The sequence below is a fragment of the Equus caballus genome, chromosome 25 (assembly GCF_041296265.1).
Source record: "Equus caballus isolate H_3958 breed thoroughbred chromosome 25, TB-T2T, whole genome shotgun sequence".
NCBI classification, from domain to species: domain Eukaryota; kingdom Metazoa; phylum Chordata; class Mammalia; order Perissodactyla; family Equidae; genus Equus; species Equus caballus.
Window position 1 is genome coordinate 30,172,316 of NC_091708.1, and position 25,877 is coordinate 30,198,192.

General features: G+C 40.9%; 1 protein-coding gene and 1 long non-coding RNA gene across 4 annotated transcripts in view; one reads left to right on the plus strand and one right to left on the minus strand.

The window, feature by feature from the left end:
- Positions 1-14,751, minus strand: part of LOC111771936 (uncharacterized) — a 139,366-nt gene extending 124,615 nt beyond the window's left edge. The window contains exon 1 of one of the 2 annotated variants that reach the window (XR_011432665.1): positions 14,534-14,641. This is a non-coding gene — a long non-coding RNA (uncharacterized lncRNA). Of the gene's footprint in view, positions 1-14,533 lie in introns of both variants that reach the window. The other variant, XR_011432667.1, reaches the window with a different exon arrangement.
- TLR4 (toll like receptor 4) lies at positions 14,618-25,378 on the plus strand. 2 transcript variants are annotated; one of them, XM_070250377.1, is made up of 3 exons: positions 14,618-14,954; positions 18,909-19,075; positions 20,779-25,378. In XM_070250377.1, the coding sequence occupies exon 3, from the start codon at positions 21,973-21,975 to the stop codon at positions 24,490-24,492; it is 2,520 nt and encodes an 839-aa protein (XP_070106478.1). In that variant the 5' UTR covers positions 14,618-14,954; positions 18,909-19,075; positions 20,779-21,972; the 3' UTR covers positions 24,493-25,378.
- The last annotated feature ends 499 nt before the right edge of the window (positions 25,379-25,877 follow it).

The window sequence follows — 25,877 nt, forward strand, 5'->3', positions numbered from 1 at the left end:
AAACTCTGGAGAGAGAAGATTTTCCAAACTGTGATGTTATGTCCAGTGTTCTCTCTTGGTTAAAAATAAACAACCTAAGTTATAGGCTCTTTGTTTGAGTTGATTGTGTAATTGAAGGAGGAGGGGGGAAATGTCCTTTTGGAAGCTGAAGCAGAGTGTGTTGCATCTTATAACGACAGGTACCTTCTCTTTATATTTGTTTTTATTTAATTAAAGAAAATAGAAATGGTTTTGCTCTTACATTTAAAATTACCTGGGACTTTGCTATCCTTTCAATTTTGTTTTATCATAAACCTCTTTGCATAACATACCAGAAACTCTGAGCAGGAAAAAACTTAGTATACCTCCTACCTTTACAGATGAAGTAATTGAAGTAGAGACGTGGGTGCTTTACTCAAGATCATGTAACAAGTTTTAGTGCAGAGCCATGAAGAATAGAATCCTCCTTTCCCTACACTGCCTTGACTCCATTCTCCGCAAGGTTACTGAGTTGCTTTTGTCAGTTTTCTAATCTGATAATATGCACATTTCATTATTTCTGACATTCATTTATTCAATTCATTCATTCAATGCTATTCATTTATTTGATGGATTGAAGACTAACTATGAGCATATCGTGTGCCAATCTCCCTCCATAATTTAAAAAAAAATTATCTATCTGTAGTGATTAAGGTTACTGATTGTAAGTTTACCCTGGTTAACATAATAAAAGAGAATCAGATTGGAAAGATCTCTGAGGCTATCTCAGAGGATTAGACTTGGGAATAAGCTGGAGCAAAAGAACTCTGGAGGGGTAGAGAAAATGATAATTTCACAAAAGTGATGCAAGAAAATTATTCATAAAAGATCAGAGAATGGAGAGAACAGACATCAAGGCAGCTCTGTATAAATAAGGGGATGCTTTCTGGAGGAGGTGGCATTTGAGCTGATCTTTCAAGGATAGGGAGGATTTATACATGTTGAGACACAAGGAAGAAAAGCATAATTTTTTATAAGAATTCTAGATCACTTTTAGGCAACTTGACACATCAACACATGAAATAGTTGAGTGATGTTGGAAGGCAAGTCAGTATGTGATGAAAGGCCAGAGTGAGTGATATCAACATTATGTCAGTTGCTCCACATTCAAGTTCATTCCGACTCAAACTGGGTCAATGGCTGTTGACCAAATATAGTCAAGTTTGAACTCTTTTTTCTCTCTGTTTTTCTTTTTCTTGCTGTCATTTTCCCTCCATTATGTGCCTTTCTCATCATTCTTCCTTTTTCCTTTCTTTATGCCCCACTTACCTCCTCTTAATTGTTCTTCTTCTTTCCCATTGTCTGTGCTATGATTACTGGCCTTACTTTAGACATTAACTTTGGTATAAAAATTATTTAAAAATATTCAAAGCCTCTATAAATGGTCCAAAGGGGATATAGCAAATGAAGAAACATTTATTCATGAAAATCTACTAAAACTCAGTTGTAATAATGAGAATCTATGATATCTAAACCAAGACTCACTCCCTCCCCACTCTCTTCAGCTCAGTGAGACAGAAACTGGACTCTGGATTAATACTATCAAGAATACAGGACTTCGTCTCCTCCCAGCCCCTCTGTAATCCCAGTAGAGAAGTTATCTTCAAAGGGGAGTAGTATGTCAGTATTTCTCATCCTGCCTTCAGCTATCTGTTGCTGAGGCTAAGTTCTGTGTGAGTACAGCCAAGTGATGACTGCTCCCTTCTTCTGCTCAGCCCCTACTAATGGGATGGAGGCTCTGCCTTGGGCAGGCACCACTGAGAATACTGAGGGGCCAATCCCCCTTGTCCCAGCTTGTAAGGTAGTGGTTCCATGCTGGGAGAGGCAAGCGGAAAAGACTTGAAGCTACTGATGCCCCCACCCACTCAGCACTCAGCTCCTAAAGTGAGGGATATCACTCAGAAGGAAGCATGGCATTGTTCCAACACCCAACTTCAGAGCCCTGGCTCAGAGATTTTGCCTGGGGGGAAGAAGCAGGCCTTAAAACAGATAGTTTCTAATCTTTTCCCAAAGGAACTGACTTCATTTATGTAAGAGTGTGGAGAATTTCAACCTCAAGAGCTCTCTCAAAAACAGTGGAGGTTGTGATGAATGGTAATTGGGAAGATATTAGTAAATTCATTTGTGGTATAAGCTAAACTGTAGGCCAGAGAATTATAAAAATGAACCCAATGGAAATTCGAGAGTTGATAAGTATAATAACTGAAATGAGGCAGTCACTAGATTATTAGATGGATTGAAAGACTTAAAATTCACAAGGTGACAATATTCCCAAAATCTATCTACAGATTCAGTGCAATCCCTGTCAGTATCCTAGCTGGCTTCTTTTTAGTAATTGACAAGCTGATTCTAAAATTTGCATGGAATTTCAGAGACTTAGGAGAGCCAAAACAATCTGAAAAAGAAGAACAAAGTTGGAGGACTGGCATTTCTTGATTTCAAAACTTGCTGCAAAGCAGCACTAATCAAGACAGCATGGTAGGGACATAAAGATAGATATATACATTAATATGATAATAGAATTGAAAGTTCAGAGATAAGCCCATGTGTCCATGGTCAACTGATTTTCAACACAAATGCCAAGACCATTCAATGGGAAAAGATTGGACTTTTCAACAAATGGTGGTGGGAAAACTGGATAGCCACATGTGAAAGAATGAATCCTTACCTCACACCACATACAAAAATTGACTCAAAATGAATCAGAGACCTAAATGTAAGAGCTAAAACTATAAAATTCTGATAAGAAAACACAATGATAAATCCTTATGATCTCAGATTTACCAGTAGATTCTTAAATATAACATCAAAAGCATGGGCAACAAAAGAAACAATAATTTGGGCTTCAAAACTTATAACATTTGTGCTTCTAAAGATACTATTAAGAAACTGAAGACAATCCATAGAATGGGAGGAAAATATTTGCAAATCATATATCTAATTAGAGACGAGTATTCAGAATATATAGAACAATTATAGCTCAATAATAAAAAGACAATCCGATTAAAACATGGACAAAGAACCTGAATATATTTCTCCAAAGAAGATGTATAAATGGCCAATAAGCACTTAAAAAGATTCATGACATCATTAGTCATGAGGGAAATGCAAATCAAAACCACAGTGAGATACCATTTCACACTCAGTAGGATGGATATAGTAAAAAAAATAAGAGATGTTGGTGAGGATGTGCAGAAATTTGAACCCTCATACAATGTTGACAGGGATGTAAAATGACCACTTTGGAAGACAACCTGGCAGTTCCTCAAATTATTAAAAATAATGTTATCATATTACTCTGCAATTCCACTCCTAGGTATATACCCAAGAGAAATTAAAACATGTGCACACAAAAATTTGTGCACAAATGTTTATATCAATCATATTCATAATAACCAACAGATGGAAATAAACCAAATGTTCATCAACTAATGAATGGATAAACAATTTGTGGTAAAGCCATATGAGAGAATATTATTTAGCCATAAAAATGGAGTGAAGTACTGACACATGCAACATGGATGAATCTTGAAAGCAATATGCTGTGTGAAAGAAGCCAGTCACAAAATGCCATATTATATGATTCCATTTATATGAAATGTCCAGGATAGGTAAATCTATAGAGACATAAAGTGAATTAGTGGCTGCTTAGGGCTGAGGCAATGGACAAGGGATAGGACAGCAATAGCTAAAGGGTCTGGGGTTTCTTTTGTAATGATGGAAATGTTCTACAATTGACTACGGCAATAGTTGAACATCTTTTTGAATATACTAAAAAACATTGAATTGTACACTTTAAATGGGTGAATTGTATGGCAAGCCTCATTAAAGCTATTTAGGGCCCCAGTAAAAATTCAGTGATATGTGGTTATCAAAGTTACTCCCTGACACATAAACTGGACCTCAGTTGATGATGGCAATGGCGATAATAATAAGAATCACGTTGATTTGTTGTATTTCAAAGTTTTAAAATGCTTTCACTCTTCTGTTTGTCTTTCTTCCCCAAAGCATTCTATGACAGTTCTCTCTTCTTCCATGGTAAAGCTTTTCCCCACTGTTTACTTGTTTGTTGGTTTGTTTTTTTGATATGATAGTGTAATTATGCAGCTGGAATTAAAAAAGAAATCTGGGTTTGAATTCCAGCTCTGCCAGATTTAATTGCATGAAGAAGTGCGTTCCTATAACTAAGTTGAAGTTTTCACAAAGAAATAAAAATGTCATTCCTCATGGAAACAAGAGTTTCCCTTCTTGGAAACTTGACTCCATAAGAGACAAAAGGTGGAGCTTGGCCAAACCACGACCAGTTGGACCAGTTGAGCTTTCTGGAATTTGGCTCAGTTATAGAATATTCTTTGTCTTTTCAATAATGAAGGTATTGGTAGTGAAGTGAGGTGAGGAAGACATGCTGTGACCCAGCATTTTCAGAGACAGATCCTGAATTATTTTCACTCCTGCCTGTGCCCATTCTTTCTCTTTGATTTCTTGCAGTTGACTCTCCACTCTTCTTCTGTATCCACTTCTTTTCAGGTCTTTCAACTTGTTCAAAAAATATTAGCCTCCATGCTTTGACCACAGAACTCCTCTCTCCACTTGTATTAACTGTTGAGCAGTATGCCCCTTAATCTTTGGGGCTGATTTGTCCCCAACTGCAGTTGACCTAAATCTGCAGGTGAGACCTAGTTAGGCTGACTTAAAGTCACATTTCTATTGGACAGACCATAGTTCAAGTTCACAGACTGAATCTCTACCCCTAACAATTTACTTCCCATTGATCACAAGTAGGAGTATAGATATTTCTCTGCACTCTACCCCCACCATAACCAGGAAAACTAAAACAAATTTTAACATAGATGCTGTATTATGGGTCTCATTTTCCCACATGAAGGACAGAGCAATTCAAAATACAGAACTCTGACCCTGTAGCTGCCTCCTGTGTAAAGAGAGATGGAAGGTGAGCTTAAAGATGCTATAGGTCAGCGTTGAGCAATCGGCAACCATATGCTGCCCCTCGGCTTTGCCATATGGCTCTGAGTCTAATTTCAAACTCACTTTTCAGCACATTTAAAGGTGAAGGAATCAGACAGGAATGAGAGACCTCCATGGAAACCACCTACCAAGTGTAGAAGAGAGATTTTTAGAATGGCCAGTCCTCTAACATGTGTCCTCCAGCTGGACTGGGACAGAGGCAGACACAAAAGCTTGTGGGTTGGTGGAAATGAAGCAAATGCCTGTTGAGAGGCCCCAAGGCAGCTGGGCCCATGGACTTCACTGTGCAGCCCTGACTATGGAGTCCAGAGCACCTTACTAGAATGAAATAGAGAGAGTACTCACTTCAGTTCTTAGAGAATGAGGACTTTTTTTTCTTTGAGTTATATCACTTTTGAGCTTCACATTATGCTTTATTGTAGGGTCAAACAATTTTAATTTGTTTGGTGAGTTATGTTATAGATAGTTTTCCAAGCTTTACTTTAAAACATTTATTCGCCTATCAAATCTATTCATTTATTTCCCTCTCTCCCCCTTCCTCCCTTCTTTTTCCCTTCCTTCCTTTTTCTTCCTTCATTCTTTCCTTTCCTCCTTTCTTTCATTAATTGATTTTTACTACAAGGTAAAGTGCTATGTAGAAAGCACATATGCGCAAAGTAGGTTCCTGTTCTGTGGGAGTTCCTGGTTTGGGAGGAATATGAACTATGATAACACGCCTTTCAAAACAGATAAGTAGGCTCAAGGGCTAGGACAATATTTCTAAAGAAATTCAGAGGAAAGCGAGATCACTTTGACCTGATATGTGTGAGTGTATGGGGCTAGGAGTAGGGGATGCTGAAGAAGGGAAGAGAGAACTATGTGGAGATAAGCTACGAGCTAAGTCTGAGGTCTTGGGAAGACAAGTTTTTTCCCCAAACAACCTGAATCACCTCCTACTTTTCACAATCAATTCTAATAGCCCTGGTTAAGTGACATGTGCTCCTTTGGTGAAGGAAGCAGCTTGTGGAAATTAAACCCCAACATATGAAGTAATAGGAGCTCCATCAGCCATTTACTTTGCATCTTCTCAAGTTGTGGGAAAAATCTAACTAACTCAAAGAGATTAAGAAATGACCCCAGTATAAGCTGTCTGTAGTCAGAAAGGTGCATTGAGTGTTACTCTTCCATGAGCAATGAGAAATCTCCATCAAGTATTAACACAAATCAAAATAATAAATCTTAAAGTTGTCATGGTCTTAGCCTACACTATCTCATTTCCTCCTTACAAGAAGCATTGTACAGAGAAGGAAGCTAAGGCTTATCAAAGTTAAGTGACTTGGTTGAAGTCACGCCACTAGGAAGTGAAATATTAGAAGCACAGATTCTAATTGAAAGCATAGCTCATGTATTTCAGTTACTATGCTATGCCAAGCCATTGGCATTATTCCTTCATTGAGTCATTCAGGAGACATTCCATAGATATTTCTCTGAGAAGTTCCCTGTGATGAGCTCTAGAGCATTCAGAGATGAAAAAGTCATGGTCCCTTTGGCATAGATCAAAAGGGAAGAGTAGAAATAGAAGCATATTTATGTTTAGTATTCTAAACATATTCTAAACATTCTAAACAAGCACAATCCCTTTCCACAATGTCACATCAAACTTTTATTTTCTGTTTTTCACTCTGCATCTTCCTGTTCCCTGGAGCTTCAACCTTCTAAGTCCAAGGCACTAAGAAATGTTTTTATTTTTATTTTTTTCCTATTTTGACTCAAATCGGGAAAGGAGGCAAGTACTTATAGAAGCATAAAATATAAAATAATTGGTTGAAGAGAGTTTCACCTTCACCATGTAAGTATCCATCATTTTGGTCTATTTTTAGTTTTTTTCCCCCCTATCTGGTGGCCATTCCACAAGGTTCCACTTTGTCCCCTGCTCTTCTCCTTAGGATCTGTAGATTCCCCTTTGCCCTACCTATCAACAGCAACAACATTAAGCCAAGCAGAGAAAAACTAATAACTGTTATTGAAGTCTGCAGCTAGCAGAACTCTTGGACTTTGGAAGGAGAAGAAGGGTTAAGGACCTAGAGTCTGCCGGAGTCGGGGACAGCACATAGGGAACAGGGACTGGGGATGAGACTTTCTGAAGTAGAAGGGATGGCTCATAAGCAGGGCTCTCACAAAGGCTGGGGATAAAGCTGGGGACCTGTGGAGAGTCCATGAGATGTTAATTCCACTAGGAATGTCACTCTGAATCCTGCACCACCCTTTGGACTTTATGGGTTGAATTATATCTCTGGATCCTCCAGGAAAGCATTCATTGGATACTTTTCAGTGCCCCATGTGTATTTGCCCAGTTTGCATATTTATTCATTGTTTTCTCATCTCATCATCTCCAGATTCCTGGATTCCTCTAGTGTGGGAGATAGGAGAAAAGGAGAGCCACTTGTGGAACCCGTCAACTAATTGACAAATAATATTTAATTACTCATATTCTTACCCTTTTCCTTCCAAAGATACGTGCCCTGGCTTACGCAAGCATGTGCTGTCCACAGTGATGTGTTATAATGTGACCTGCACGTCTAGCACAGAGTTGCATCAGATACCACCTCAAAGTATTTTGTCATAGGTTGCCTTGTAGAAAAAAAAAGACATCCACAATTTCTCCTTTCTCTTTTTCAAGAGAAGTTGCTAAGAGGAGAAATCTGACTGCCCAGCAGTCAAGGGAAGGGCTGATTATATACACTCTACTCTTTCTTTTATTCAGACGATGAGTATTGAGCACTTATTATATACCTGGTACTGAACAGGCATTGGGACTTCAGCTAAGGAAGCAATAGACACAATCTGTCCTCTCTTGGATTTTATTAGCCTGTGTCTGTTGTTGTTAGTGCCATAGAGGCTATTCTGACTCCTAGCGACCCTGTGTACAGAAGAGTGGAACCCTTGGAAAGTGGGTGGCTAGGTCCTTTTTCCCAATCTGTCTCAGTCTGGAAGTTACACTGAAACCTATCCAACGTGGGTGACCCTGCTGGTACTTGAAATACTGGTGACATAGCTTCCAGCATCACAGCAACATGCAGCCACCACAGTATGATAATGACAGATGGGTGTTGTGGTTCCCAGACAAGGAAACGAACCTGGGTCATGGCAGTGAGAGCACTGAATCTTAACCATTAGACCATCAGGGCTGGCTATTAGCTTATATATGAAGTGAAAATCAAATCAGTTGCCATTATCAACCAAAGTTATTACCACAATCATTGATGCAACCAACATGCATTGAACTCCTACTGGGTACTGGGCACTGTGATAGGCATGGAGTGTACAGAGATGGACCAGATTTGACTATCATCAGTTTGCTGAAAGCCCAGTGAGAGAGGCAAACAATTAATCCCTCCTGAGCATGACAGACGGTTGCTGTGGGAGCACTGAGGAGAGAGTGAAGATGCCTACCTGGGAAGGCTGTGGTGGGTACCAAGAAGATGCAAAGTCTTTACAATGGCCTACAATGCCCTAAATGATGGAGATGGCCACCTGTGCCTCTCTACACTGGCTTCCTTGTTGGTTCTGACAATTTCCTGCCATTAGACCTTTGCAGCATCTTATCCTTCTACTCAGGGTTTCTTAACACTGGCACTATTAATATTTTGGCTTGGGGGCCTGTCCTGTGCATTGTGGGATGTTTAGCAGTATCACTGGCCTTTACTTACTGGAGGTCATTCGCAACACTCCCTGCTCCCAAGTTACGACAACCAAAAATGTCTCCAGACATTGCCAAATGTCCCCAAGGGGTAAAATTGCCCCCAGTTGAGAGCCACTGTTTTAACTGGAATTTTCTCCCAGATATTTGCATGGCTAGCAGAATTTGCTCAAAATGTCACTTTCTCAGTGAGGGCCATACTGACAGCCATATTTAAAACTTCAATACCACTTACCACTCTTCATCTCCCTGACTCTCTTTTAATTTCACCCACAGACCTTACCATCTACTAACCTACTCTGTAATGTACTTATTTATAATGTTACTGTCTCTCTCCTCATTAGAACATGAGCTCTGTGTGAGCAGGAGGGTCTGTTTTGTTCACTGCTGTATCTTTAGTGTCTAGAACAGTGCCTGACAGATAAACACTCGGTACATATTTGGTGAATGAATGAATGATTATCAACATTTGTGTAACGTTGTAATATTTATAAGTACGTCCTTATGTGTTATCTCATTTAACCCTCAAATAATATCATTAATTAGGCCACACTGTTATTTCCGTTATATAGTTAAGGAAACTCAGTGATTTAAAGATGAGTCACATACTAGGAAATGATGATGCCAGGAAGTAAATTGGATAATTAATTATAGCCCTCTATACGTTACACCATGCTTTTCCAGGGTCTGCATGAACAAGCAGAGATTCTCTGAACCATTTGGGCAAGTAGGGAGACAGAACAAAGAGGGAAGACTCTCTTGGCCATCAGGAACCAGCCTCTGCCTCAGGTTCGTGACTGACAGAGAGAAAGAGGACTTTTCTACCCCAGGAAGAGGCATGGTGTTTACTGCAACAAGGACTTTCAACCTAATCCACTTGCTTTTACTGTATGACTATGACTCCATACTTCTCTGTGTCGCTTAACCTGCGACCCGTGTATCTCCAGGGAATAGTAGGAGGTAGGAAAGTATGAGATGCCCCAGAATCATCAGTGAACATCTTATACGAGAGTCACATTACTCAGTATGGAAAGGTGACAAATACTCTAAAATACCAGCTACATATTAAAAGCAAATTCAGATATATTGTTCACTGATTCATTCACCAAAAACTTACTGAGGGCCTACCCCCCATGCATTCAATAGATGTGAACACTGGACAAAGCGTCTGCCCTCATGGAGTTTCCACTCTACAGCAGAAACAGACAATACAGAGATGGGAAATTCAAAGTAATTTCTAAATAACACAGGAAACATCATAGACATTTCAGGCTGGGGAGGAGTAGGCACCACTTAAGCTGTTTGCCTTGATAGCCCCTGTGGGGGTGCACTCACTCGGCCCTAGTACTAGGGGTATTTGGGAGAAAAATACTGAGATGTACAGGGCAGTAGCTAATGTGAGGACCCAGCCCTAGACCCAAGAATTGGGTCGCCGAGTGCCAGAAGAATACCCTTTACACTTCTGCTTAAGAGCAGCGTGTTCCATACTACACATCCCAGGAACACTGGTCCACAGCACATTAATGGATACAGGACTGGTAATGGGTATGCAAAAATAAGAGTTTTATGGATCAAAAAAGTTAGGAAACACTGAGTACTCTATTTCCCTTTGTAGCTGCAGAATGCACATTAGTCTAGTACATGTGCTAAGGAGATCTTAGGAAACAAATCTATTTTTTCCTGTTGTAACTATTTGTTTTCTCTATTTGCTCCAACAGATCCTCTGTGTTTTTGTCCTCTTAGTGACAAACTGTTCTTCATTGAATATAAGATACCACGAATTGTAAGAAGTTCCATTACTTTATTTGCCCATAAGAAAGAAAAAACAAACTCTGCCAATTATAATTGCAATATTTTGTTAGTCATGGGACACATTCTGATTTGAGAGGTGTTAACCTGTGGAAAAATGTGAAACTTAAAATTGTCGAGTAGAATCAGATTTGGTTCTTCGACATGTCAAACTAAGGGGTCCTTTCTTTTCTGAGCCAGGCTATGGGGTGACTGCTTCCTCTTATTGTTTTATTTTGATTACCATGAAATGGATATTGCAGGATGCTAAAGTTGTGGCACAGATAATCTGCCGATCAACAAAGATTTGTGTTCCCATTCCATAGTATAGAATTGATGCTATGGAGTGGTGCCCACCAGTGACTCTGTGTGTGTGTGTGTGAGTTTTGGGTGGGGGTAGGAGGCCTGAAGCTTAGAAGATAGAGAGTCCTTGCAACTGGGCATGGTCTTGGGACTGGTTCTGGCCAGTGGAGTGAGAGCAGAGATGATACACGTCACTTCTGAACAGAGGTAGTTAAGTATCTGTGTGTCTTCTTTTCAGATTCTGCAACAAACTTAGAGGCTGCATTATGGTGCCATAATGAAATAAAAGGAGCCTGGACCCATGAATCATTCTTAGAGTAGCTCCAATTAGGAATATCCTCACTAAGCATTTCATGAGCAAGAAATAAACTTTCATTGTGTTAAGTCACTGAAATTAGGAGGTTGATACAGCAATTGGCCTAACAACACAGGTCAGTTTTGTTCCTTCTTTATTTCTTACTGAATATGCAGTACCTACCAGATAATATCAAACACTTCTTCTAGAACTCTAGTGAAGATGGGATTTCTCCATTGACTGAAAGATTCTGGCTCCTGAGTTGACCTTGCTCCACATGGAGTAGAAAACTAAGTCACTCCCCATGCCCCAGGCTAAGCCTCTACTACTGTGCCTAAGGTGGAATTATTACTGTAAAACAGTAAAAATCACGGGCCCAGGATGGTAACTAACCACCACTGTCTTACTTCATTGTAACACTGCAGGGGTAGGTCCATCAACAAAAGCAAATAAGATTTGATAACCGAGGGCTTAATGTTTCTCTTTTGTATTTGATACATATGGTCTGTCTTCTGGAAGAGGTACACAGAACTGAGAAATCTTTGATTAGGGTCACTAGATAATAGTGTGTTAATCCCATGAAAAGGAAGCATCTTTCCAAGGTACTCTCACAAATTCTCCAGTCATAGATTGGAAAATTTTCCAGGAAAACTTCTATAAAACACATCTACTAACATCTCATGGAACATAGTGGAGGAGATTGTCTTGAACCCATTCTTTTAGGCCTCATCTTGACCATCAAGGCGTTTTTCTCTCCAGTGATTGGAAGAAAGAGTATTTGCACCATTACACACTTATATTCCTCTATTCACTTAAGTGCTGTGACCTAGTAAAGGAGTCTAGCTATATCTCTCCTGAAATAGCACACGTTTGTTTCTCCTTCTTAGGTGATGGAATGTGTGTGCGTGTGTGTGTGTGTGTGTAGTAGGGGGTAGGCCAAGAGACTTGAAGTCTAGGCAATACAAGCCCCAGAATATTATTATTAACATGGCATGAGGTAATTCTATCTGCATTTTGGGAAGGTTGTTTGATTTCAAGATAAAGGATAGAGTAGAAGAGTTGAGACACTGGAAGAAGTGAATCTGGACCCTGGGAGTCACATTAAGAATGTACTGCACATTGGGACAGGGCTAGTGGCATACTGGTTAAGTTTCCACGCTCTGCTTCAGTGGTCTGGGGTTTGTGGGGTCAGATTTTGGGTATGGACCTACACACTGCTCATCCAGCCATGCTGTAGTGGCATACCACAACAAAAAAGAGGAAGATTGGCACAGATGTTAGTGGCAATCTTCCTGAAGCAAAAAAAGGAAGATTGGCAATAGATGTTAGCTCAGGGCCAATCTTCTTTACAAAAAAAAAGAGAAGGTAGTATGCTAATCTAGGCCAAGGGAGATGTTCAATGGTAATGCTAATGGAAATGAAGACTGACATTTGAGAATTATTTTATAGGTAAAATCTCTAGGACTTGGTAGAATGTTTTGTTATAAAATGTAGGTTTTATTATTCGGGTGTGGCGAGACCAACAGATCAGGAGACAATTGCCATTGAAAAGATAGCTTATTACTCACATATCCCAAGAGGAGGGGACACGCCATACTACACAGGGCCAATGGGGAAGGAGCACAGGGGCTGTCAGGAGGCAGAAGAAGCAAGGTGAAGGCAAAGGCAGGAGCCTGTATTGTGGTTTCCATGAGAAAGACAGGGTAAGCAGGTTTAGCATTGGCTAGTTTGAATAATTTCAGCAGGCTCTAGGATACAGGCGCTTTCTCCAGTTGTCTGATACCTGGCTGGCTCTGTGATGATTAGGACAGGGCAATATTGCCTCTTAGAGTATAACAGCCAGATGAAGAGGTGGTTCAGAGCACGGGCTTTGAATTGGTTAGTTTGCATATGAAAGGTGTGCTGTAGGACAAATCCTTTGTGATCTCTAGGAACCGGCTAGCCCTGGGAGGGGCAGGCTACCCTTAGTCAGCAAGGCCCCCATGACCGAGCAACAAGAAAACAAGAAGTAAGGAAATATGGTTAACACCCATTTGTTGAGAAATGCAGAAGTCAAAGAGATTTCCATCTTGGATGACCATGTGGAAGTGAAACGTTATTAACTTTCCAGGGAACTAAACTTTATTTAACACCTACTCTGTGCCAGCTGCTGCCCCTAAGACCATTGCATAGTCTCAATTCATCCTTAAAGCAAAATTTTGACGGGGGGACTATTTTTAGTTTAATTTTACAGCTGTGGTGAAGAAGTCTGCAAGAGTTTGTGCTCAGTCCTCTACGATGTGCTTGCTCACGGCTTGCTTTTAGATATGCTGGATTTGAGGTGCCTGCGGGACATCTTGGTAGAGCTATCTAGGACACAATAGCAGTAATACGCCCACCTTAAACTATGTTCTTGTTTAACAGAAACATACACTGCGCTTGCTACATCCCGGACACTGTCCTAAAAGCTTTACAAATGCCAGCTTGTTTAATGTCATCACAATACTTTGAGGTACACATTATTATCCCCATTTTATTCATATTTTTAATCATCATAATAGCTACCGATTTATGGAATATACCGATGAACCATGCACTAGACTAAGCATTTTACGTAAATTAACTTAATTCAATCATGCAAGACAAATGTGATTGTCTCCATTTTAAAGACCAAGAACTAAGGCTTAGTGGCTTGTATCATTTGACGACGGTCATATGTCTTTATTTTTATAAATTTTATAGATGTGCACTTCTGTTCTAATTAAAAACTATGATCCCATTTTGCGGACCAGAAATTTACGGTCTGTAGTGTAAGGGACTTGACCAATGCCACATGACCATAAATCACCCAGCCTGGATGTGAATTTCAGTGTATTTGATCCTTCATTCCAACCTTTTCCCAATATTCTTGTACTTTTCAAACTGTGTTTCACTGGGGCTTTATTTTCAATCAGTTTTATAAATGTGAGTTTCTTTACAAGATTTCACAAGATTGGACAGCCCTGTGGGCTAAATCCTGTCCCCACAAAATTCGTGTGTTGAAGTCCTGACCCCTGTCGCTCGGAGTGTGACTGTATTTAGAGTATGGCCTTCAAACGAATAATTAAGGAAAAATGAATTCACATGGGTGAGCCCTAATCCAATAGGACTGGTGCCCTTATCAGAAGAGGAGATTAGGGCACAGACACACACGGGGGAAGACCATGTGAGGACACGGGGAGAAGATGGCCATCTCAAAACCAAAGAAAGAGCCTGCGAGGAAATCGACCCTGCTTGGCACCTTGATCTTGGACTTCTCGCCTCCAGAACAGTGAGGAAATAAATTTCGGTTGTTTAAGCCCCCAGTTTGCAGTACTTTGTTATGGCAGCCCCAGGAAATTAATATAGACAGTAACTTTCCACTGCTAAAAGAAAATTGAAGTCACCATCCTAAGTAGTTACATAAACGGTTGGACTGGTCTGATTATTTTCCTGAGTTCACTTACCCCCCAGGTCAGATGACTCCCTGGGATAAAAGCCAGCTTCCTCTCGCGTCACTCCAGCCCCTGGTCTGCGAACATTTTCTTCTTCTTCTAACTTCCCCTCCTGTGACGAGGAAGATAAATATTAGAGAAACAAAAGTCCAGAATGCTAAGGCTGCCACTCTCACTTCCTCTGGCCCCTTAAGCCAGCACTGCTTTGAATACAGTCATTACCGTGGGGCACCGAGCGGGGGAGAGAACACAGCAGCAGCTCCGAGGCTGCCCTGGCGGGCAGGCTGTTACGGTGCGTCATGCTTTCACAGGGCCCCTTCTGGGCACAGAAAATGCCAGGATGATGCCGCCCACCCGCCTGGCTGGGACTCTGATCCCAGCCATGGCCTTCCTCTCCTGCCTGAGACCCGAGAGCTGGGACCCTTGCGTGCAGGTATGTGGTGGGGTCAGCTCATCTCTTGTGAGCTTCCCCGTGCTTCTGAAAAGCTGCTCTCTGCCCAGAACGTGCCGCTACGGGCCCTGGTTAGTTTCACTTACTAAAAGGATTCAAATTACTGGAAAGACTTGAGAAGGCACAGGGACCAAATAATTTGCGGTTGCCGGGCATTAACAGGCAGCCCATGGGGTAAGATCCTATTTAGGACTTTAAGTGCTAATAGGGGCTTTAGGTCAGATAGAACTGTGTAAAATAACTGTTCTTCAACTTCTGGGCTGTGTGACCTTGAAGAAGTTACTAAACCTCCTTTCAGACTAGTTCTCACACCTATAACATCATGATAATAATGCCTTGTTCAGTAGAGAGCTGTAGGAAGGCTGCTGCCTGTCACTGCTTCCCACTGTTGCTTTGTACACTCAGCTTCGAGCAGTCACTGCCCCTTTCAATCTCAGGGAGAAGATGGTTTTCCGTTTCTTAATAGAAAGAACTTTCGAAGTGGATTTCAGACTTCTGAATCTAGTCATAGTTCTGTCTAAAGGATGAAAAGGAAAGAGATGGGAGAAAAAAAGGAGAGAGAGAAAGAGAAAGAGGCACTGAGAGATAAGGAGAGAAGGAAAGAAAAGAGAGGGAAAGATGTAAAATGTCTGCTAATCCAGGGGTTTCTTTCTCTGTGAAACACCAACCGGCTGGCTGGGAATCTCATTCGTGCTGGGTCTCTCTTGTTTTCCCCTGCGTGGACTTCACGATGGCTTTGGCAGCCTGTGAGGGAACCAAACAGCCAAAAGATTGTCCTGGGACTTAGGGTGTGGCAGGGTTAGAAACAAGAAAAGCAAAACCAGCCCAAGTCCTGTAAGTTGAGGACATGGGAAAATAGCGTCCGTTAATATGTCCCAAAAACAAATTTGTCATCTGCAAGTCCTCTGTTCCCCAGTTCCCTGCTTCTCATCCTCCTCTCTGTGCCCCTTTTGCTGTGAGGTTAATGGGCATTGATCCTCCAATCAAGGTCACCTCCACTCTTGGCTCCTCCCTCTCTCCACGCCCTCTAGTCTCTCAGTCTCCAAAGCCTGCCCAACGTTGCCCATCCCTCAGTGGCACCCAAGGGCAGGTGCTCCATTCCCCTGGCCTTGACTCTTGGATACTGACTGGTCCCCAGACTCCATAGCCAGCTTCCTTTAATCCGCTCTGCAGATTTTTGTTTGTTGTTTATTTGTTGTCGTTGTTTTCCCTGAGTCTCCGTTCTAACAAATTACCCTTCTTAAAAACTTATAATAACTCTCCGCTGCTATCAGGACCACTTCCTACCTCAGGGCCTTTGCACTGGCTATTTCCTCTAGCTTAGAATGCTCTTCCCCTAGGTCATTGGTGCCCTATGGTAATATCATGTGGGCCACATGATATTATTTAAATTTAAATAACAAATTTAACTGAGTTTTGATTTAACTGACTTAATTAAATTTTAACTAAATTAGGTATTTAAAACATAGCTTTAAATCTTCTAGTAGGCACGTTAAAAAAATAAAAAGAAAAAGGTGAATTTAATTTTAATAATATTTTTATTTAACCCAGTATATTCAAAATATTATTTCAAAATGTAATATATACTAAACTATTAATAGGCTATTTTACATTTTTTCTTTGCTTCTAAGTCTTTGAGATTTAGTATACATTTTACATTTACCGTATGTCTCAGTTTAGACTATCCACCTTTCTCGTGCTCAACAGCTGTGTGTAGCTAGTGGCTACCATATTAGACAGTGCAGCCCTAGATAGTTTCATGGCTTAATCCCTCCCTTTATTCAGATTTCTGCTTCAATGTCATCTCCTCCAGGAAGTCTTCCTTGATCACCACATATAGAACTCCCCACCTCACATATTTTTTTCTCTAATTTCCTGTGTGGCTTTATCTTTTTTAATAGCACATCATTATTCATTTTCTGATTTTTTTTGTTCATTGTTTGTCTTCCTCTTCAAAATGGAGTCTGTAAGAGGGCAAGATCGTTGCTGATTTTATTTATCACTATATCCCAGCACCTAGCACATAGTAGTTGCTCAATTTATGTGTTAAGTGATGAAAAGTATTGCCACAGGACAAGGCACGAGCCCCTCTTGATCTGGCTCTTGCTTCCCCTCTGACTTTAGTTTCATCACTCCCACCAGCTGTTAGCTAATCTGAAAAAGTTTTGCACCCCTCCTTCCATGGTTCTCTCCTTTTTCCTCTTTCCATGTATCCAAATCTTACTCATCCTGCAAGACCCACTTGGAAATCTTCTCTTTCTCAGAAGCCTCCTCCAATCCCTGGATCCAGAATTGATGTCTACCTTTTCTGAACCAAAAGAAATTTTTCCCAAGCCTGGTTAATGGTCCTTCTCAGTGGTGTGAGTTGTACCCCTCTCTGAACCCTTATCTAGGTTGTGAGCTCATTGTAGTCTGGAGCCACATCACGTTGGTCTCTGTACTGCCCACAGCACTTAGCAGAAAAGGTGTGCAATTTGGATTTAAACAAAACTCCATTCCATCAATTATTCATTCACTTATTCGGCAAATATTTGTTAAGCCTCAGCCGTTTGCCAGACACCATTCTGAGTGCTGGAGACCTAGCAGAGAGCAAGACTATCAAAGCTCACAATCTAGTGAGAGAAATGAACAATACACATGGAACAGCCACATGGGCAACGTCACGTGAGACAGTGATACATCCTATGAATGAGGATAAAAGAGGGTAAGGAAGAGGTCCTGGCATCATCCTCTATTAGACAATGTCTGGGAGGCTCCTATGAAAGTAACATTTACGCAGACATATGAATGATGTAAGGAACTGCACAGATGGCCTGTGGGACTATCTGCATATTACTTCATCTCTCATCTCTCTGAATTCTTCTTCTTTAAAAGATTTATTTGAGGATTAAATTAAAGCATATACTATATAAGAAATGTGCCAACATATAGTAAGGGATTAATAATAGCCAATAATAATCAATGTTAACATTTCTTGATCATTTACACTCTAATAGGCTTTGAGATCATCTCTTTAAACACCTTATCTCATTGAATCCTTTGAACAGATTCTATTGGTTTTTAAGCAACAGAAAACTAAAATTAGCTGAGTTTAAGCAAGGAATTTTGTTAAAGAAATTAGAGAATTCAGAAATTAAGTGGGAGGATAGAGAATAAGACTTATAAAGAATTTGGGAAAGTATGATAGAAACCAGCACAGGAACCAAGGCAGCATATAGCACTTGACCTCATTTACTAGCGTCCACCACTGGAGTCCATGCACACCAAAGGTTTCTCCCCATTTCTAGATCACTTGCTCGAAGTACAATGAGCCAAGGGAGAGAATGCAATTGGCAAAAATTGAGCAATGACCAAGGGAGGTCTAGACACCTTGACTAGCAGTCTCCCCAAGGCTGTACACTGTGAGAGGGGAGAGATGGTATTTAGGGAAAAACAAAAAACAACCTTGCCCCAAATCACATGGAAGAGCTTGGGGTGAAACCCTGAACTTTTGGACTCCAGAGCCTCAGCTCTTTATCACTTGACTCCACTGCTTCTTGCTAGATACTACCATTGTTATAGTAGAAGTTAGACCACTGGGTACATAGTAAGTGCTCTTTCCTTAATTAATCTAGAGTAAGATGTTTAATAAGTATGAAGTGAATGGATAAATGAATGGATGGATGGATGGATAGATGAACAGATGGCCAGATGGAGGACTGAATGGATGGATGGATGGATGGATGGATGGATGGTTGAAAGAAGGTTGACTGGATGGATGGATGGATAGATGAGTGGATGGCCAGATGGATGACTGGAAGGATGGATGGATGAAAGACTGACCTTTGTGCTTGTACTAGAAGCCTCCCAGACCCTGGCTCAGGAGAAGGGAGATAAAAGGGCAGTCTATTGAGGTACATGCAGTATGACACTGCATCTAACGTATGATTATTGCAGGTGGTTCCTAACACTACTTACCAATGCATGGACCTGAATCTCTACAAAATCCCTGAGAACATCCCCACATCAACCAAGGAACTGGACCTGAGCTTTAACCCCTTGAAGGAGTTAGGCAGCCATAGCTTCTCCAACTTCCCAGAACTGCAGGTGCTGGATTTGTCCAGGTAATTAATGAGCTTTTGTACCCTACACAAGGTGAAATGTTTACTGTTCTGTCATTTTATTCTTAAGCCAGAAAGCCTGGTTGGTGGAGTCTCATCTTCGTTCACTCTTTCTTTCATTTAGTAGATGTCTTACTTGCTATGCAACTCTGGACAAGCCACCTCCCATCTCCAAGTCTCAGTTTCTTTATCTGTGAGATGAGCACTTGGATGAGAGGTAGTTTCTAAGGATAATTCTATCTTTGAATTTTCTTGTAAGTCAGGAGAGAAAATTGTCTCAAGTTCTTTCATCAGTAGATATTATTGACGACTTGCCATATGCCGTGCACTTTGCTAGGAAACAAGAGTATGTTGATATCTAACAACCCCAGCTATCAAGGAGGGCATATCCACTTGAAAGAGTTAATATGTTAAAATCCTAAGCATGGTGCTGGGCACATAGTAGGAATTCAATAAATTATTACCTGGTTCTGATTTTGGATTTTGAACCTGAGATAAGGATGGTAATATATAGCAGCAGGTGATAAGCTATGGGCAAACTGGAGGCAACACATGGTGTTGTTCAGAAGAGGGGCCTTGTCTGTGGTGGGTAGTCAAGAAAGACTCCTTGAAATAAATGGAATTCAAATACTGTCTGGAATATTGAAGGTGGAGTAGAGGATAGGGAATTAAGAAAATACAAGTAACCCAAGGAGAAAGATGACAAGATCAAAGGAGAAGATCTGACGTGGGCATGGAACATGACTACAGTTTTCTTCTCTGATGCAGAGAATATAACATTCATTAGGACAGGTTAAGTTATTGGCATTATTTTGGGGGGAAATTGAACCCTAAAGTTGTTTTCATCATCAGGGGACTTATTTAAAAAGGGATTAGATAATGGACCATATTCTCTGTAAGAGTGTATGAAAAATGCAGAAACATTTTATACCTAGTTTTTTTATAATAGAAATTCTTAATAAAGACTAAGAGCATAGTAGGAAAATCCTCTTTCAAGCAGATATTTCTGCAGAAGAGTGAGCATCTGAGGTTTTATGCTCTAACTCGGATATTGATGGAGTATAACAAAAGGAAGATGGAGCATCTTAAAGGCAATGGTGTAGATCATAGAGCCCTGTGGGGGTCAGAAGACCTGAGCCAGGGCCTCCTCCACCATTTATGACCATGCGGCCTGAGGCACATCACTTCATCTCCCTGAGTCTCAGTTTTCACATCTGTGAAATGGAAATGATGGAATTGCCCACAGGTTAAATGTGATCATGAATGTTAACATGCTATATATATATTAAAAAGATTATAAAGTATACTTTATAAGTATAAAATATTATTATAGCATTTCATTAGATTCTAAATTTCAGTTTTCTAAGGTAGACAGACCATCCTTTCCCCTTTTCTAAACAACAGGTAGTTTCTCATCAAAAAAGCTCCCTTATAATTCATCTTCCATCCACCATGTACCCAAGGAACTTCCCTCCGAGGCCTTAAATATGTGCTTAGAGGCCAGCGCCCCCTCTGCTCAGCCAGTAGGAGATTCTGAATCAGGGCAAGGACAGACAATAGTACAATAGCTATCCTTTGCCTTTTCATGTTGCTTCACAGTGTTCACATACAGTAACTCAATTAGTCCTCTAAGTATGCTTTGTGATAGATCAAACAGCCCTTTCTTTCCTATGGAAACCTATTGATATATTTTTTCCTTTTTATAGATGAGGAAACTGAGGCTTGGAGAGTTCGAGTGATCTACCTCCATTCACATAGCCTGTTGGCAACAGCCCAGAGATTTAAGTTCACATCCCCTGCTTCCAAGTTAAATGTTCTCTTCATCTTAATACTCTGCTTCTCTAAAGGGATGAAGCCCCTTTGATGACACAGAGCCACAGCAAGACCCCTCTGGCCTTGCCTGATGCATGGATCAATATACATATAAGATTATGGGCTATAAAGTCATACACCTGAAAGGAACTTGAGAAATAACCAAGTTTAGCTGCCTCGTTTAGAAACGTGATAACTGTGGCCCAGACAGGAAAAGGAGTTCCCAAGATGGCATGGTATGAGAGATCAACAGAGGCACCAGAACTCAGAGGTCTTGCCCCCTCTTCTTTCATTCTTTCTACTGCACCCACTACCCTCTATGCAGTTATCAACCAATAGCAAAAGCTTGGACCGAAATGCTTATTTTACCCATAAACCTCCTGAAGGGGATAGAGCAAGTGGGGAACACTGCACACATAATGCAGGTTGGACTAGGAGAGGACTCATTTACAAACTGTACCTGGCATACACTTCTAGTGCCATCAAGAGTTTACCATGAGCTCATGGTTAGTTGGCTAGATGAGAGCCTTGACTCTAGGATACCTCTATGAACATTGCATATTGCACGGTTTCCATTTCTCTTGGGATAAAATTCAAAATCCTTTATCTGATCTGCAAGCCTCTGCCTTCTTTGTAACCTCCTTTCTCTACAACCCCAACTCACAGCCCTCCACATCCCTCTCTGTACTCCAGACCTAGAAGCTGTTTCTCACCGTTCCTCCACATATCATAGCTGCTGCCTACCTGGGGCTTTTGTATCTGCTCTTTAGCTCTCTTCCTTTTCTTGTTAATTCCAACGCATCTTTCAGATTTCAACTTATGTGTTTTCAGAGAAGCCTGCTTTAGTCCTCCTTGTCTACATCTCTTGATGTAAATTCTCTCTTTTTTATATCTTTGAGATTGACGTTCACCAGACATTTATCATGCCTAACAACTAATGACTATCTGTATCATCTTTAGTAATTGGATGTCTAATTGTAATTTGTGTGGCAGGAAATGGTTAAAGCTGATCCAAGGCTGTTACATACTCTATCAGCCACACAATCTCCCTGTGTCCCAATGATTAATCTTTAACTGATTTCCTTCTGATGGATGTGCTGCCTCTGCTTAGCATGTGTGCTAGTGTGATAAAAAGAGTTTGTCATTGTGGCCAGTGTGACAATCCCGAATCTTCAGAGCTTCTTATTTGCTCATTCTATCATCTGCTTTGCTTGATATCTTTACGTATGTACAGTCATATAGCATGTCACATATGTGTGAAGAGCTGGGATTGTTATTCCATTTTGGGTTTTTATTCAACAGAAGTATTATATAATCTGTATCTCCTTTCCTGCAGGTGTGAAATTGAGATGATTGAAGATGATGCATATCAGGGCCTCAACCATCTCTCCACCTTGATATTGACAGGAAATCCTATCAGGAGCTTAGCCCTGGGAGCCTTTTCTGGACTCTCCAGTTTACAGACGCTGGTGGCCGTGGAGACAAAGCTTTCATCTCTAGAGAAGTTCCCCATTGGACATCTCAAGACCTTGAAGGAGCTTAATGTGGCTCATAATCTTATCCATTCCTTCAAGTTACCCGAGTATTTTTCTAAAATGCCCAACCTGGAGCACTTGGACCTTTCCAATAACAAGATCCAAAATATTTCTCATGAAGACTTGCGTGTGCTACATCAAATGCCCTTACTCAACCTTTCTTTAGACTTGTCCCTGAATCCTTTAGAGTTTATCCAACCAGATGCCTTTAAAGAAATTAAGCTCCATAAACTGACTTTGAGAAGTAATTTTGATAGTATAGATGTAATGAAATCTTGTATTCAAGGACTGGCTGGTTTAAAAGTCAATCGGTTGGTTCTGGGAGAATTTAAAAATGAAAGGAAATTGGAAAGATTTGACACATCTGCCCTGCGCGGACTGCACAATTTGACGATTGAAGAATTCCGGTTAGCATACATTGATAATTACAGCTCAAAGGATTCTATTGATTTACTTAATTGTTTGGCAGATATTTCTAAAATTTCTCTGGTGAGTCTGGATTTAGGCAATCTAAAAGATTTTCCTAAAGGTTTCGGATGGCAAGACTTCGAATTGGTTAACTGTAGAATTGAAGGATTTCCCACATTGGAGCTCACCTCTCTCAAAAGGTTGGTTTTCACTTCCAACAAAGATATGAAATCTTTTAATGAAGTTAAGCTACCAAGCCTTGAGTTTCTAGATCTCAGCAGAAATCGCTTGAGTTTCAAGTCCTGCTGTTCTGAGGCTGATTTGAAGACAACCAGACTGAAGCATTTAGATCTGAGCTTCAATGATGTTATTTCCATGAGTTCAAACTTCATGGGCTTAGAGCAACTAGAACATCTGGATTTCCAGCATTCCACTTTGAAACAGGCCAGTGATTTTCCAGTATTCTTATCCCTCAAAAACCTCCGTTATCTTGATATTTCTTACACTAACACCCGAGTTGTCTTCCATGGCATCTTTGATGGCTTGGTCAGCCTCCAAGTCTTGAAAATGGCTGGCAATTCTTTTAAGGACAACTTCCTTCCAAATATCTTCAGAGAGATGACTAACCTGACCACCCTGGACCTTTCTAAGTGTAACCTGGAACAGGTGTCCCAGGAGGCATTTTGCTTACTCCCTCGACTTCGGGTGTTAAATATGAGTCACAATAACCTCCTGTTCTTGGATATGCTTCCTTACAAACCTCTCCATTCCCTCCAGATTCTGGATTGCAGTTTTAATCGTATTGTGGCCTTCAAGTGGCAAGAACTGCAGCATTTTCCAAGTAGTCTAGCTTCCTTAAATCTTACTCAAAATGACTTTGCTTGTGTTTGTGAATACCAGAGTTTTCTGCAGTGGGTCAAGGACCAGAGGCAGCTCTTGGTGGAAGTTGAACACTTGGTGTGTGCAATACCCTTACAGATGCGGGGCATGCCCGTGCTGGGTTTTAACAATGCCACCTGTCAGATTAGCAAGACTATCGTTGGCGGGTCGGTTTTCAGTATACTCATGGTTTCTGTCATAGCAGTTCTGGTCTATAAGTTCTATTTCCACCTGATGCTTCTTGCTGGCTGCAAAAAGTATGGGAGAGGTGAAAGCATCTATGATGCCTTTGTTATCTACTCAAGCCAGGACGAAGACTGGGTGAGGAATGAATTGGTAAAGAACTTGGAGGAGGGGGTGCCCCCCTTTCAACTCTGCCTTCACTACAGAGACTTCATTCCTGGTGTGGCCATCGCCGCCAACATCATCCAGGAAGGTTTCCACAAAAGCCGGAAAGTTATTGTCGTGGTGTCCCAGCACTTCATTCAGAGCCGATGGTGTATCTTTGAGTATGAGATTGCCCAGACCTGGCAGTTTCTGAGCAGTCGTGCTGGCATCATCTTCATCGTCCTGCACAAGCTGGAGAAGTCCCTGCTCCGGCAGCAGGTGGAGCTGTATCGCCTTCTCAACAGGAACACTTACCTGGAGTGGGAGGACAGTGTCCTGGGGCGGCACATCTTCTGGAGACGACTCAGGAAAGCCTTGCTGGATGGTAAACCGTGGAGTCCAGCAGGAACAGCAGATGCAGCAGAAAGCAGACAACATGATGCAGAAACCTCTACCTGAGGAGGAAAAACTCCTGAGGTGCTTCTTGCCCAGCTGGACCCAATACTTGTTCAGTTAACAACTATTAAATGCTGCAACATACCAGGCATTGTGCTAGGGGCAGGTGATTCTGTCGTGCACAAGATACACAGGACTGCTAATCCCTTTGAGTTTACAGTGCAGAGGGAATAAATGCCGTGCTAAAATACAGAACCTCCAGGGGGATGTTTTAACCAAGTCAGCTAAGGAGTCCGTGCCAGGGAAAGTCAACTCAACTCTTACCCCATCAAAATGAATCAGAACTGAGAGACTGGGCCCCAGTGAGTTCAGAAAAGGACATCGTCTCCCAAGTCTTTTGAATGGAAACCATCTCATCTTTGACATCTTAGCCATCCTAAAACAAAACAAAGCAGTTTTGGTACTTTCAACTGAACAGCGTCTCTGTTCAATTTTCCCTTTTCTACTGAACACAATTTAAATTTTACTTGATGACTCAGAAGGCTCCTGATTCAGATCCTCCCTCCTCTTTAAGGCAGTTTCCTTATGAAGGTTAAACTCTTACGACTAATTCCTAAGGAAATCTGATTGATACATATTCACAAACATCCTGGTCATTCTTTAGCGTGCTCTATTTATTAATAAATAGCAGGTTCTATTTATTTAGTCCCTGATATATCTTTGTTTTTATAAGTCCAGTTCTCATTTTTCACGTCTTCTCTATAAACGCTTATCATAAATAAGGTTTTTAGAGAGAGACATGTTAGAAATATCCATATTTAACCACTATCTTTCAAGCAAATATGTAAAATACACTCTGTCACTTTAGTACTTGATGTCATCCTGAAGTTATTGCCTACTAAGTTACGGCTGTCATGAAGGTAACATTAAAATAATTTGGTTGAAAGTGGCACTTATTGTAATAGATGGAGACAAGTCCAACTTCCTGGTCTTATAATGAGCAATTTGGGCTAGAGGCAGGGCAAGAGGTAGGATGACCTCAGGAGGTCAGCTCTTCTTGATGATCCCAGAAACATATGGGCTGATATGGCTGGGGTGACCACATGACAACAGTGGCAACAAAGGTTTCTTCTACAGCAAGTGAGTATTGTTTGATGGGACATTGAATCTCTCAGGGGATTGTGAAATGGTTCAAGGTGGGGAGCACACATTGCTGCTTCCTGTTGGGTATCACTCCATAACAACATTGAGGAAAGAGTAGACTTTATCACTGAGAAAATGATGTCCTTCACGTTAAGGTGGGTCACGTCAGGGGAGTTCTCAGAAAAGCACACTCATCCAACTGTCCCAGAATGGGCACGTTCAAAGAAAGAGCAATGAGGACGTTTGGAAAACACAGTTGTCAAAAACTGGAAATATGGTCACACTCAGGAGTGTGTTTGTGACTG

Coding starts and splice junctions, on each gene's coding strand:
- TLR4 (XM_070250377.1), top strand. CDS start 21,973: ATGGATGTGCTGCCTCTGCTTAGCATGTGTGCTAGTGTGATAAAAAGA.